The 13338-nt window shown below is 39.0% G+C and overlaps 1 protein-coding gene across 4 annotated transcripts in view; it reads right to left on the minus strand.

Annotated features, from left to right (window-relative positions):
* LOC114285831 (glucose-inhibited division family A protein) overlaps positions 1 to 13338 on the minus strand; it is a 43129-nt gene that overhangs the window by 11672 nt on the left and 18119 nt on the right. For all 4 annotated transcript variants that reach the window (XM_082923483.1, XM_082923480.1, XM_082923472.1 and 1 more), the window contains exons 5-7: positions 11330 to 11660; positions 6584 to 6763; positions 4590 to 4670 (exon numbers count right to left, since the gene is read on the minus strand). In XM_082923483.1, coding sequence (XP_082779609.1) covers positions 4590 to 4670; positions 6584 to 6763; positions 11330 to 11660 — 592 coding nt within the window. The remainder of the gene's footprint in view (positions 1 to 4589; positions 4671 to 6583; positions 6764 to 11329; positions 11661 to 13338) is intronic.

Here is a 13338-nt window from a genome sequence, read left to right on the forward strand (position 1 = left end):
CTGACTAAGAAGAGAGCGGCTTACGAATGGACTGAGGATAGGGAAACAGCCTTCCAAGAAGGGAAGCAGACTTCCAGGAGTTGAAGACGAGATTAGTCGCAGCACCAGTTCTTGTACTACCGTCAGGTAATGAAGAGTTTCATGTTTATAGTGATGCTTCGCATAAGGGTCTGGGTTGTGTATTAATGCAAGGAGGTAAGGTCATAGCATATGCCTCTCGTCAATTGAAGCCACATGAAAAGAACTATCCCACCCATGATTTAGAACTAGCAGCCGTGGTATTTGCTTTAAAGATTTGGCGCCACTACTTGTATGGAGCTTCTTGTCAGGTTTTTACAGATCATAAGAGTTTAAAGTATTTGTTCACTCAGAAAGAATTGAATATGAGGCAGAGAAAATGGCTCGAGTTGTTGAAAGTTTACGACACGCAAATTCAATATCATCCAGGTAAAGCTAACACCGTAGCCGATGCTTTGAGTAGAAAGATGGTTGGGAATTTGGCATGTCTAACCACGATCTTAGTGGAGCCGACTATTGTTGAGGAAGTAAAGACAAGACAGATGGAGGATGAATTCTTCAAGAAGGTAGCCGATGAGATTATCACAAAGCCGAGATCAGGGTACACCATAGAAAATCAAGTGCTCAAGTTTGAAGGAAGATTGTGTGTGGTCGACATTCCAGAGTTGAAAAGAAAAATTTTGCAGGAAGCTCATGGTTCCAAGTTTGCTGTTCACCCAGGGAACACCAAGATGTATCAGGATGTGAAGCAGACGTTTTGGTGGCCGAATATGAAAGGAGAAATAGCCGAGTTCGTGTCCCAGTGTCTGTATTGTCAACAAGTGAAAGCAGAACATCAAAGGCCAGCAGGACTCCTTCAACCTTTACCGATTCCTGAGTGGAAATGGGAGCACATCTCCATGGACTTTGTGGTTGGTTTGCCGAAGACACAAAAGGGTATGGATTCGGTTTGGGTTATCGTGGATAGTCTAACTAAGTCAGCACACTTCTTGCCTGTTAAGACCACCTTCAACGCCGATAAACTTGCTTTGTTGTATGTGAATGAGATTGTTAGACTTCATGGAGTGCCGATGTCAATTGTGTCGGACCGAGATCCGAAGTTGGTTTCCAGATTTTGGCAGAGCCTACAAAGAGCTTTCGGGGCCGAGTTGAGGTTTAGCACAGCTTTTCATCTCCAGACTGATGGGCAAACAGAGAGGACGATTCAGACACTTGAAGATATGCTTAGGCTTTGTGTATTGGACCTCCAAGGAAGTTGGGGAGTACATTTGCCATTGGTGGAATTTACCTACAACAACAGTTATCAAGCTAGCATTGGCATGGCGCCGTATGAAGCGTTGTATGGAAGGAAGTGCAGGTCGCCGATATGTTGAATCGAGGTAGGAGACAAAGCTCTGCTTGGTCCCGAGTTAATTCACGTAACAACCGAGAAGATTAAGCTCGTTCAGCAAAGAATCAAAACCACACAGAGTCGACAGAAGAGTTATGCCGACCAGAGAAGAAGAGAGTTAGAATTTGAAGTCGGGGACCATGTGTTCCTAAAGATCTCACCGATGAAAGGAGTTACAAGATTTGGGAAGAAGGGTAAGTTAGCACCCCGTTACATCGGGCCTTTTGAAGTTCTTGAGAAGGTTAACCTCGCTGCCTACATACTTGCTTTGCCGCCAAGATTGAGCCAAGTCTATAATGTGTTTCATATTTCGATGTTTAGGAAGTATATTCGAGATCCACTACATGTGATCGACTATTTCGGAATTGTAGTTAATGAAGAATTAGGCTACGAAGAGAAGGCGATACGGATTATCGATAGGCAGGTGAAATAGTTGAGAAGTAAGTCGATACCAATGGTGAAAGTTGAATGGAAGGAGCATTACGGTGAGGATGCTACATGGGAAATGGAAGAGGAAATGAAAGTCCGACATCCAGAATTGTTTTTGGAACAAGGTAACTCAAGTTTGGGGACCAAACTTCTTTAAGGGGGGTAGGATGTAACAACCCTCCCTTCAGCTTAGTCATACTTGCATACACTTATGTATAATCTTGTTTTGTTGTGTTACATCTGCAAATCTTGTCTTGTTTTACTTGAGTGTTTCTTGCATACTTTGTTCTTGCCTGGTGTGTTGCCGAGATCATCTTAAGCCTAGTCACCTTCGAACCCTTTTTCACTTAGAACTATCTTGGAACCCCTTCGATTGACCTCCATCTTCACCCTGGCATATTTGCCGAGATGTCGCTATCTAGGCCGAGGTGTGCAGCACCAAGGCCGAGATGTGTATCATCTAGGCCGAGATGTTTATCCTTGCACCCTAGTGATTTTGTTCCTGGAATGGTATGACCTAGACCGAGGCGTGGCACATCTAGGCCAAGGTGTGGCACAGCTTAGTCAAGTGTTGTCCTTCCAAGCCGATGTCGTTGTCACCCTACTTGCCGAAGCTTTGTCCTTAGCCGATGTCATCACTTGCCGGAGTGCCTCACCGGGTAACTTGTTAGATACACTTTGTCATGGTCTTGTCTTGTCAGTCAGTCAGTCACCTTTTTGAGCAGAGCCAATCAACCGATGCCACGTGTCCTAGCAGAGGGTTAAGTCAGTGACTGTAGAGTAAAACATATCATTTTGTATCAAATCTTGTCTTTTAGAGAGAGAGGCTCTAGGAAGGAGAAGGAGAAGTTTTGAGTGAGAGAGTAGACTCCCAAGCTTGATCGTTGGAATTTGAACCGTTAGATCCTAATTTTGAGGTTAGAATCTTAATCTACTCTTATTGTTCCTATTGATCATTTAGCTCCATTGCACGATCGAATCTGTTTTGCATGCCATGCATTGATTTAAAGTCGGTTTTAGTAAGAGAAAATAGTGTTCTTGTGTTCTTGAAGAAAAGTCTTGTTTTGATCCAAAAGTTTGCATCTAGAACCATGTTTTTGTGTTTGTTCTCACAAGATCTTTGAATATGGGTGCCCAGGTCCATGTTTTCAAACTCATAGCACGAAATCTTAGACCTTGTAATAACAAGTTATGATTTTAGCACGCATGTTCTTCATCTTCTCCATCTTCATGTTCTTCATGTTCCTCCAAGGGAAACCCAGATTTTCCCGACTTCGCTTTTGTGTGTGGCCGTCGAGACCGCACCTCGGCGAGATGGTGTGGGTCCTCGGCCAAGACCTGGTTAGTGCCCAGCACGTTCTCCCGAGATGAGAAACAGTGTTTTGTTTTGATTTAACTTAGTTTTGATGAATGCCGAGATCATCCGTTTGCATGTGAATCTTGTTTGAAAGTACGTTCAATAGACTTTGTCATGTGTTTGTAGGACTCGGACTTTTGCCTTGACCCCGACGTTGAAGAACTAAGTGAGTGGTATTTTTAATAAAGCTATGTTATTAATGTTTTGATGAGCCTTGCTTTGCTTTGTTTTGAAAAGTATTTGTTAAACATGAATGATTGTCCCTATTTTGTATATTAAGCATTATCTTGTTTTGATGACATTCTCGGAAAGTCCTTAGTGCCAGGGGACTATAATGCAACTGCACATCTTGTTTGAGAGTCCTTAGTGCCAGGGGACTATAATGCAACTGCACCATTGTTTGAGATATCTCCCTTGCTTTGTCTTGTTTTGCCACTGACGGTTTACCGCGTGGGGTTGTTTGTCCGGAATGTCATCATTTGTAATATGTTGATGCTAGTAAGCATCCCTTGAAGCTTTAAAGATTTGCTAGATGGACGAGGTCCATCCCTTGTTATATAAAGTTTTGATATGTATCGTTTTGAAAGGACTTCGGCTATTGTTCATGCAAACCCTTTATTATTTATATCATTCACTGAGTATCCAAGCTCACCCTCTCTATATATATGTAGGCGATGAACAAGAAGGCGATGACGCCTAGATGTGATTCGCGAGCTTGTTTTGGATTTTTGTTATGTCGGCTTGACTTGTATTTACGTCGGCAGTCTTGAAAATCATGCTTCTCGACTTGTAATACTTGTATTTTGCACACGTCGGCTTGAGAAGCCTTTTGATCAAGATGTAATAAGTACTTTGCTTCATTTATACTAAGTTGTAACCCATGTGAAGATGTTTGTCATTTCATTTGACTTGCGCACAGCTCTCATGGACTAATCTGATTTGTATGTATTGCTTCCGTACTTGTGAGCCCCATATGTTTATACTCTGTTGTGTGTGGATTTTGAAATTGGCCTTCGGTAATCTCGGATTACTGGCCATCACGGCACCATCCTACTAGGGACGGTTTGGGGTCGTGACATATTTAATCATCATCTGAGTCCTCAAACATGAGTGGCCAGCTCCTGCAGGTGCTTAGATTGTCTTTTATGTTTGGTTGTTTAGTTTTCTCTATTTCTTTTGTTCACATTGAGCTTGTTTGGATAGTTCCCATCTTCCTTGTGTTAGATTGCCCCCATCATTGTTTCTTCTTGCTTGGGGTACATCCCTTGTATTATTTGCTGTATATATATATATATATTATCTTCCAAAATAAAGGGACGCTTCACACATTTCAAGGCACTTTTAGTGGCTTATCAAAAAAATAAAAAGAGCAAGGAAAAGCTAGTTATATTGCACCTGCACATAGAGCTCAGGCACATTCCGACCTTCTGGTTCAAGAAAAATCTGATGAGACTCTTTATCTTGAAATCTTACAATCTGAAACAACAAATAAGTGAATGATGTATAAATGAAAAAAGTAATTTCTTAATTGAAATAATAAAACATTCAAAAAGAATTTTTGATATTGCTGGATAAAGATAGCTAGTTTCAAAAGTGACAATAACAATGATTTTCATATCCAATATTTTGACAGATCTTTGTTTCCTCCACCGCAAGAAATTAGCATAAGTAGCTCATGGATATCTATAAACTGGATTTTACACTCTCCCGTAAACAAATTAATCTTGACCTTAATGCTTTTCTCTGACCAAATGAGCATAAACAAGAACTTCAGTATAGGACCATTCATACAGGGTTTGCGTTCTTTTGACACTTTTTTGTTGAATGAATTTTACTTAAAAAAATACAAATAATTTAGCATCAATTATCGTACAGAATGATAAAATGCACCACTGGCAATACTTGTGTTGTGTCTCAGGAAGAATGACTAATGGAATTACGTAGGCAAAAGGCGATGCTTGGATCTTATGATTTGTTTTCAATCTGAACCATTTGTATATTTTTGTTAAGTAAAATCAATGGAAAAACAGATAGTTTAGTCATTAAACTCAATGAAAATGTGTATTTTAGACATTTTATGTATACCTACATTGAGTTTAATGCCTAAAATACTATTTTTTTGTTGGTTTTACTTAACAAAAATAAGCAAATGATTTAGAATGAAAGCATATCAAAAGATTAGGGTTTAAATTGATAAAATTAAAAACCTAGGGTTATTTTGTTACAAGGGTTCAACTCTAGGGGGCTTTTTTGTAATTGTCCAAGAAACTTTCAACATTAAGAGGCAAAATAACATCCCAAATCATCTCATGAAGAGCAAAAAAAGGTATACTTGGATCATTAATTATCTTATGACAGATTTGCAATAAAATAAACCAAATGAATGAAAAGTTTATACTCTTGTCAATCCATGGCGCAATGAGACACCAGAAAGGATAGATATTAAGGAAACTAATTCATTAGTCTCATGATCACTAGTGTTCTTTAAGAAATTAAAAATCCAAGAAACCAGGGCCACATAGGAGGAAGCCATGGATGCAATGGAAGCATTATCAGAACAAGATAAATGATACAACTGAAGAAACAAAACAAAGTTTTTCAATGATAACATTAAGAAAAGAGAACAAATCAACTATCCCAACTTTATGCTCCACCTCAAACACCAACAAATAAGAGATTAAGATGCTAAGGACTTATAATTACACCTAATTCTGAACTGGTTAATGCAGGAACTGTAAATATAAGAGTGCATTCTCACATAATCCACTTAAAATGTTTAGTGAACAATAACCTGGCATCATATTAGCAAATAAACATATTCCTAAGCTTAATGCATGAAACCATGAGGGACTGGCTCAAGAAGTACCCAAGGAGTGCTAAAGGCAATGGGACTCCTGCAGATAATGAGAAATGTAAGAAATGAATCCCACTCTTTAAAATGTCACTATACAAATGCCACTAAAAATTAAAGGAAAAAAATGAGGGAGAATGCACTGCTCTCTGCCTGTGTGACACAGAAATCATATGCAATAGGGGGCATATCACAACAAAACATAATATTATTCAAATTTAATCTAAACCACATACACATGAAATGGAAACTCAGTTCACAAAACCTGGTCTTAACCATTTGGGGTGAGCGAATCAAAGCGAAATGCCAAAAACACTAAAATAATAAAAACAAAGAATCAAAGAATACTTTTATTTCATTTTCTTTATTTTTGTTATTCTAGATCAATGGTTAAAGGAAATATATAAATATACAACTGCATGCAACACTGACTGATTTTGCAGACGTCTGTTTGATGTCAACTTAATTAGAGGATGATTGAATGTTAAGAATGAAATATGACAGAACTAAGCAAATTCTACTAGAGCATAAAGTATACCTTGTCTTCAATGGATGGGCAGTATCTAGGCCCCTTAGCTTCAACCCATCCTCCATAAGTGGGAGTTTCGTGCAAGTTATCTTGAATCAGTTGGTGGGTGCTCTTTGTAGTACGTGTAAGATAGCAGCACATTTGGTCCCTTTCTATATGGTACTCAGGATCAAAACTAAACCAACCAACCTGCTTATCATGAACTCACATTCAGAATAATCCTCAATGCAGATCGGTTGCCATTCACTATTAGAGAAAAGGAAAACCACCACAAGTCCTACTAGTTTCATTTATAGGCTCCACAATTCAAGTGGCCATTGATTTCTAATTATTGAATTATGACCTTGAGTAAACTAGGTGATAGTCACATTGTTTAATCCGTGAGTTCAACATGTGATAGTCACACTATCTACATCTATGAAAAAATCATAGAACTAACCTAGTCAATGACTTGGATAATTGTTTGCAAGTGTATCTAAGAAGTATAGGCACTTCTAGGGAGGTGCCGGTGTCCTTGTTGGGCATGTCCATCACCGACACTTCTTGGATACTCGTACAAACATGTACTTCTTGAACGTGTCTTGATTTAAAAATAAACATAATTTTGGACACTTAAATGAAACTCTACAATTCTTGGACTCCCCAAACACGACCTATGTGATGAATTTCTTAATAATATGACATGTTCAACATTTTCAGGGATGCAACTAACACAATTCAAATGACTCTTGAAACATTTGTTAAAACAATGTGTCAGATGCATGGCCAACAAAAAGAAAAATATACAATAGACAACTTTGAACATAGAAAACGAACATAATAACAAAATTAAAAAGCATAGAAATAGAGCAAGTAGTAGGAGCAGAAAATATATATGATATTTGTGGAACCTCATCTTCCACGTTTTTTTAATTTTAAAATAGAAATATTTAGATAACAAATTAAAGGGTAATTACACGAATACCTCCTCTGGTTTTTGTCAATTACAAGGACACAACTCAGGTTTTCAAAATTACAATAACACGTGTTGCTTTATCTGATACTATATAAAAAAAATAAAAAATTAAAACTTGTTATTTGTCATTAAAATACTAGATGGAAAACACAAACGTCACCACCTTAAAGCTTTAATATGACAAATATTCCCTTGTAACATGATCTGTTAAGCACCGTTATCTCATTGCTCTAAGAAGTGATGTTATTGTAATTTTAGAAAACTGAGGGCGCATCCTTGTATTTGACAAGAACAAAAGGGTGCATTAGTGTAATTTATTATTTACCCTAAATTAAATAATATATATTTCTCATGTAATATGTATAAAAGAAATATTAACATATTTATGTCACTGTGTCTTTGCTGCATCTCTGTCTTACCACATGTATTATTGATTGATATCTAATTGATTAATTACAATTCCTATACAATCTATATATAGAAGAAAATGTGGTAGTAGGTGTAGTGGAGGTGATAGTGGGTTAGGTGAAGTGGAGTGTGTGGTGAAGTGGAGGTAGGTGAAGTGGAGTGTGTAGTGGAGTAGGTGAAGGTAAAGGTAAAGGTAAAGATGGGAAATTCTAACAGCCCCCCGCAAACTCAAGGAGGAGAGAAACTAACCAACTTGAGTTTGGAGAGAGTAACAAAACAAGAAAATACATAAAAATAAAAAAGGATAGGAGACACTGTATGGTCGTGTCAGACCGTTGGTGAAGACACTGAAAGGTGGTGTCATAACGTGGTAGAGGACACTGTATGGTGGTGTCATAACGTTGTAGATGACACTGTATGGGGGTGTCATAACGTGGTAGAAGACACTGTATGGTGGTGTCAGACCGATGTAGAAGACAGTTTATGGGGTCATGTCGGACCGTTGTAGAAGACAGTTTATGGGGTCATGTCGGACCGTTGTAGCAGACAATATTGTGACAGTTGTTGTGACAGTTTACGGAGTCTTGCTGGACCCTTGTAGAAACTAACCGGAATCAATGTCGGGACAGTTTACAGAGTCTTGTCGGACCCTTGTAGAAACTAACCGGAATCTATGTCGGGACAGTTTACAGAGTCTTGTCGGACCCTTGTAGAAACTAACCGGAATCTATGTCGGGACAGTTTACAGAGTCTTGTCGGACCCATAAAGGAGCTAACCGGAATCAATGTCGGGACAGTTTACAGAGTCTTGTCGGACCCTTTAAAAAATCGCATCCTCAAAAGGTGCGCCCAATTTTTCAAAAGGCGTGCCATCAAAAGGCGTGCCCAATCCATAAAAAAGGCGTGCCATCAAAAGGCGTGCCCAATTCATCAAAAGGTGTGCCGGACATGATGGCGAGGCACGTGGGCGCCTTGGCTTGCGTGCCCGTTTGTCGGCTGGTGGCAAGAGGCGCGCGATGCGCGTGGCTGGCCCTGGCTATTTAAAACAAGGTTGATGCGAAGGCTGTGCATACCAGTCTGAAACCTCTGAACTCTCGGAGAGCTTGTCTCTGCAAATCTTGAAACACCCGGTAACCAACCCTTCTCTGAAACACTTAGCAACCCAAAAACATGGCCTCTTCTTCCCGTCCAGCTACCCAGAACCTGCTCACGCTCTTTCCAGAACTGAACGAGCCCACAAGAGAAATAACTGGTGCGGTGGCCAGTGAACCGCAACTAAACACCTCTGGTTTTGCTCCATTGAACTTTCCGATGCGGCCGGTGGAGCAAAAAATGGCGATGCAAACTGATATTGAGGCTAATCAGTATACTCTGAAGTCATGCGTGGAAACCATGACGGCGGTCACAAATTTGTCGAACCGGCTGCAGAGTAGGACAAATGAGGTGCAGCATTTAAACTCCCAGCTGGCTCTGCTCCAACGCATGTATAAGGATGCGCGAGCAGAGATAAGCGTGCTAAGGACAGAAAACAAGGAACTGAAGCGGAAGGCCACCGTGATGTTCCGATTTGGAGGTCCGCCATATGCTGCAGTGGAGGAGCAGGGAGTAGTGATCATGCCCAGTGGAGTGGGAAACACGGAGGCAACACCGGCAAGGGCCGCCCAGGACGGAGGCAAAAAGAAGAGACCGGCGGCAGAGTAGAGAAGACAAAAATCCCACTGTGGATGTGGTTGTTTTTTTTTTTTTTTTTTTTTTTTTTTTTTTTTTTTTTTGTGATGTTGTAAAATGGTGATCGGGGTTGATCCCGAAATGAATAAAATGAGTGTATTGTGCAAGTTCGTCTTCTGCCTGTTTTCGTTTTTTTTTTTTTTTTTTTTTTTTTTTTGTTTTTTTGTTTTTTTGTTTTTTTGTTTTTAAATAATAAAAAATAATAAAAAAAAAGAATAATAATAATAAAATAAGAATAATAAGAAGAATGGAAAACCGTGGGCTTCAAAAACTATAGAATAATAATAGATTAATGGTGTGATTGTGTAAGAATAATAATAATAATAAGAATAATAATAATAAGATAGAGTAAGAGGGAAAGCATGTGCTGGGAACAGCTGCAGATAAAGAAAAAGAGAAGATAAAATAAAATAAATAAAGGTAAAGTGAGGGAAAGTGAGAAAGTCTATTTATTGGGACATGTGGGGCAAGTGTGGAGAGAGAAAAACAACATAATTGGGTGATCAGCTGGCAGCATGTGGACATGAATTCAAAACAGGGAAAGACATAAGTGCAGCACCTGCAATATTCTTTATCAAACAAACCACGTCTTCCCCTTTCAATTCATTTACCTCCAGCCAAACAGAAGTAGTTTCACTTCCTGTGAACAGGTATTGACCAAGAAAGATGGTGTGCATATCCATCAAAGAGGTAATACGACTTGGCCTTCGGGTTAATACCTGTACTAATGAGCACAGCAATAATCAGACCATAAATACCCAACACACCAGCCATAACAACGGGCACAATCGACTTCATCACAAGCTCTGGTCTCATTACACCCATTGATGCCACGCTCACACCGCTCTTTGCAGTTCCATAGGCAGCACCCATACAGGAGAAAACGAGGGCAGCAGCGGCGCCGAGGAAGCCGAAAAACGGAGCAGTTTCATCGCCGCTGAACGTCGATGCCATTAGATTTCCTCTCTTCTTCTTATCTAAATTATAATTCAACAATAACCAGTCCTTAGATCGGCGTGTTCGTCGCGAGAAGAGACGGTGGGGATTTTGTTGATGAGTTGGAAGATGCAGGAAAGTGAAGGTATGTAGAAAATTCTAGCGGACTAGGTTGAGGTCCGGCGGGCGGCCAAGGCGAGGTTGCCGCCCGCCGGTGAAGCGAGAAATACTAAGGTCTTAACCTTGCTCTGATACCATGTTATAAATGATGTATTATTGATTGATATCTAATTGATTAATTACAATTCCTATACAATCTATATATAGAAGAAAATGTGGTAGTAGGTGTAGTGGAGGTGATAGTGGGTTAGGTGAAGTGGAGTGTGTGGTGAAGTGGAGGTAGGTGAAGTGGAGTGTGTAGTGGAGTAGGTGAAGGTAAAGATGGGAAATTCTAACAGGTTTTGTCATTTCCATGTGTCAATATTGTGCCTTTTTTACCTGTGTCCGTGTCTATGCTACGTGGTGTGTGGTCAACTGATTTGCAACTTTTTGTACATAGATGTGCTGAATGTGACACATGTATACAGATAACATATTGCCACATTGTTTAATGTATGTAGCTCATGCACTTGCAATTTATTTGTACGAAGCAAAATTGTAAAGCATGATCTAAACACGTCATTTAAAATCTAATCTGCTAAACATCCATATGAGATTAAATGAAGAACCTCATCATCACCACGTTGTGGTTCCAATCCAGAGAAATCTACAGTACGACAGTCCACACGTGCAGGTGTGCCAGTTTTTAATCGGTCAGTTTCAAATCCAAGAAGCTGTAAGTTTTCCGTCAGACCATGTGACGCTGACTCACCAGCTCTTCCTGCTGGCATAGAAGTTCTACCAACCCAAATTTTCCCACTCATAAAAGTACCAGTTGTGAGAATAACAGAAGTTGCATAGAAGTCCATCCCAAAAAATGTTCGAACACCTTCCACATTATCATTCTTCCCCAATAAAATATCTGTCACCATTGCCTCTCTAATAGAGAGGTTTGGAGTGCTGAAACAGAACACATTACAGTTAGAAGATAGATGGAAAAGCACACGTCTACACAGATATGCAGGCAAGCATGCCCCCTTTTCCCACTCCATTTTTTTTTTTTAATAATTAGGAATTTTTTTTTTTTTTTATATATAAACAACCTGAGATTTGGACATGTACAAGTGATGCATCCAAAAACAAATGCACAAACAAACCATTAATTAAGGGAACCTATAACATCCACAAAAAGATCTCTGTGAAAAGAAGGAAAAAAAAAAGAGTTAACTTTAGACATAGTAGTTTCCACCTGAAAATAAGAGCTGGCATCTTCCAAAATTTATTTGTTTCTCTTTCCAAAGGCACTGAAATAAAGTGCGAGGAACTCCACAAGTCATCTACTTATATATGACTCTAAAACTCACCCTAAAAACAAGTTCTACGCCAACTTTAGTTATTTTCAGATGGATAATGTCTATTTACTTGTTAAACTGCAAATCCAAATGTGATATGGGGAAGGCAATTTCTTAACAGGCCTAGGCTACTACATGTGATGATAAAATAGTCTTCGCTACAGTATACATGGTTTTCTTTTTTAACTGCTTCAAAATAACAGAGATGATGGAGGAGAACAGAAAAGAGAGAAAACTTGCTGACCCAAGTGTGGTATAGCATATTTTGTGATCTCTAAATTTTAAGACTTGATTGTCTAGTCTTTTTTTATTTTGACGTAACCACAAGTTCATGGAGTCTCATTAGTTAAATCTTATACTTTGCCCTCTACTTTGAATTGCCAAGTATTTTAAATCTAAGTTCAATTTCTTGTGTTTGATGTGGTTGCTTTGGTTGGAGCGGAATCACCGGGTTTTTTAGGGGAGTGCTTAGTCGATTGCTCGAGTCTCGGTTTTGTAGTGTTCTATACAGTTGGGTGTTGGGAAGAGTGGATCCTGATTTATTTGTTTTTTTAGACTTTGTTGATCGGCCTCGATTGGGGACTGTTGGCACATAAATTTTAACTAAATTTATGACACGTATAGAGCCTATAATAAGAAGGCTGTAGGTAATCACTTCCTAAAAAAGATCAATATGATCCGTTGAAGTACATAAGTAAAACGACATTGTATCTCAACAACGTTATTCAAGATGCTCAAATGACACGTGGAGCCTACGAAAGATGACACCTGTAGAGCCTACAGCAAGGACACCACACAGGATGAAACCATCAATCTGGTTAATAAGATATACGATTAATCAGATAGCGCTATTATTCAAAATTCAAATGGCGCTATCATTCAATTTGAAATTCAAATTGAAGATGAAGCATTCCTATCACCTGATGGCCCTCCATAAATATGAGGACCATCACACAAGACGGGGGATCAGAAAATCAGAAGGGAAAAGATCAGAGAGAGAGAGAGAGAAAGAAATTGAGAGCTAAAGAAGTCGTTACAAAAAAAGAAAAAGAGAAGCCTAGAGAACTGAAGAGCCTATGCTAATGGCGATGAATAGGTAAATGGTTCCAAACCCAAGAATTGTATTTTTGTATTCGAGGGTTCAAAACCCATAATAATTTCAATAAAATATTTCTTTTTTTTAAATTGTCTTTTGTTGTTTATTTTGTTCTTCATTAATCGGAGGTTTCATTTGTATAAAATGTGTAATTAACGATCTGAAATACAGATCGGAAATAAGAACCTGC

Source organism: Camellia sinensis, chromosome 1 (genome assembly GCF_055761805.1).
Source record: "Camellia sinensis isolate YWXY chromosome 1, ASM5576180v1, whole genome shotgun sequence".
In the NCBI taxonomy this organism is placed as follows: domain Eukaryota; kingdom Viridiplantae; phylum Streptophyta; class Magnoliopsida; order Ericales; family Theaceae; genus Camellia; species Camellia sinensis.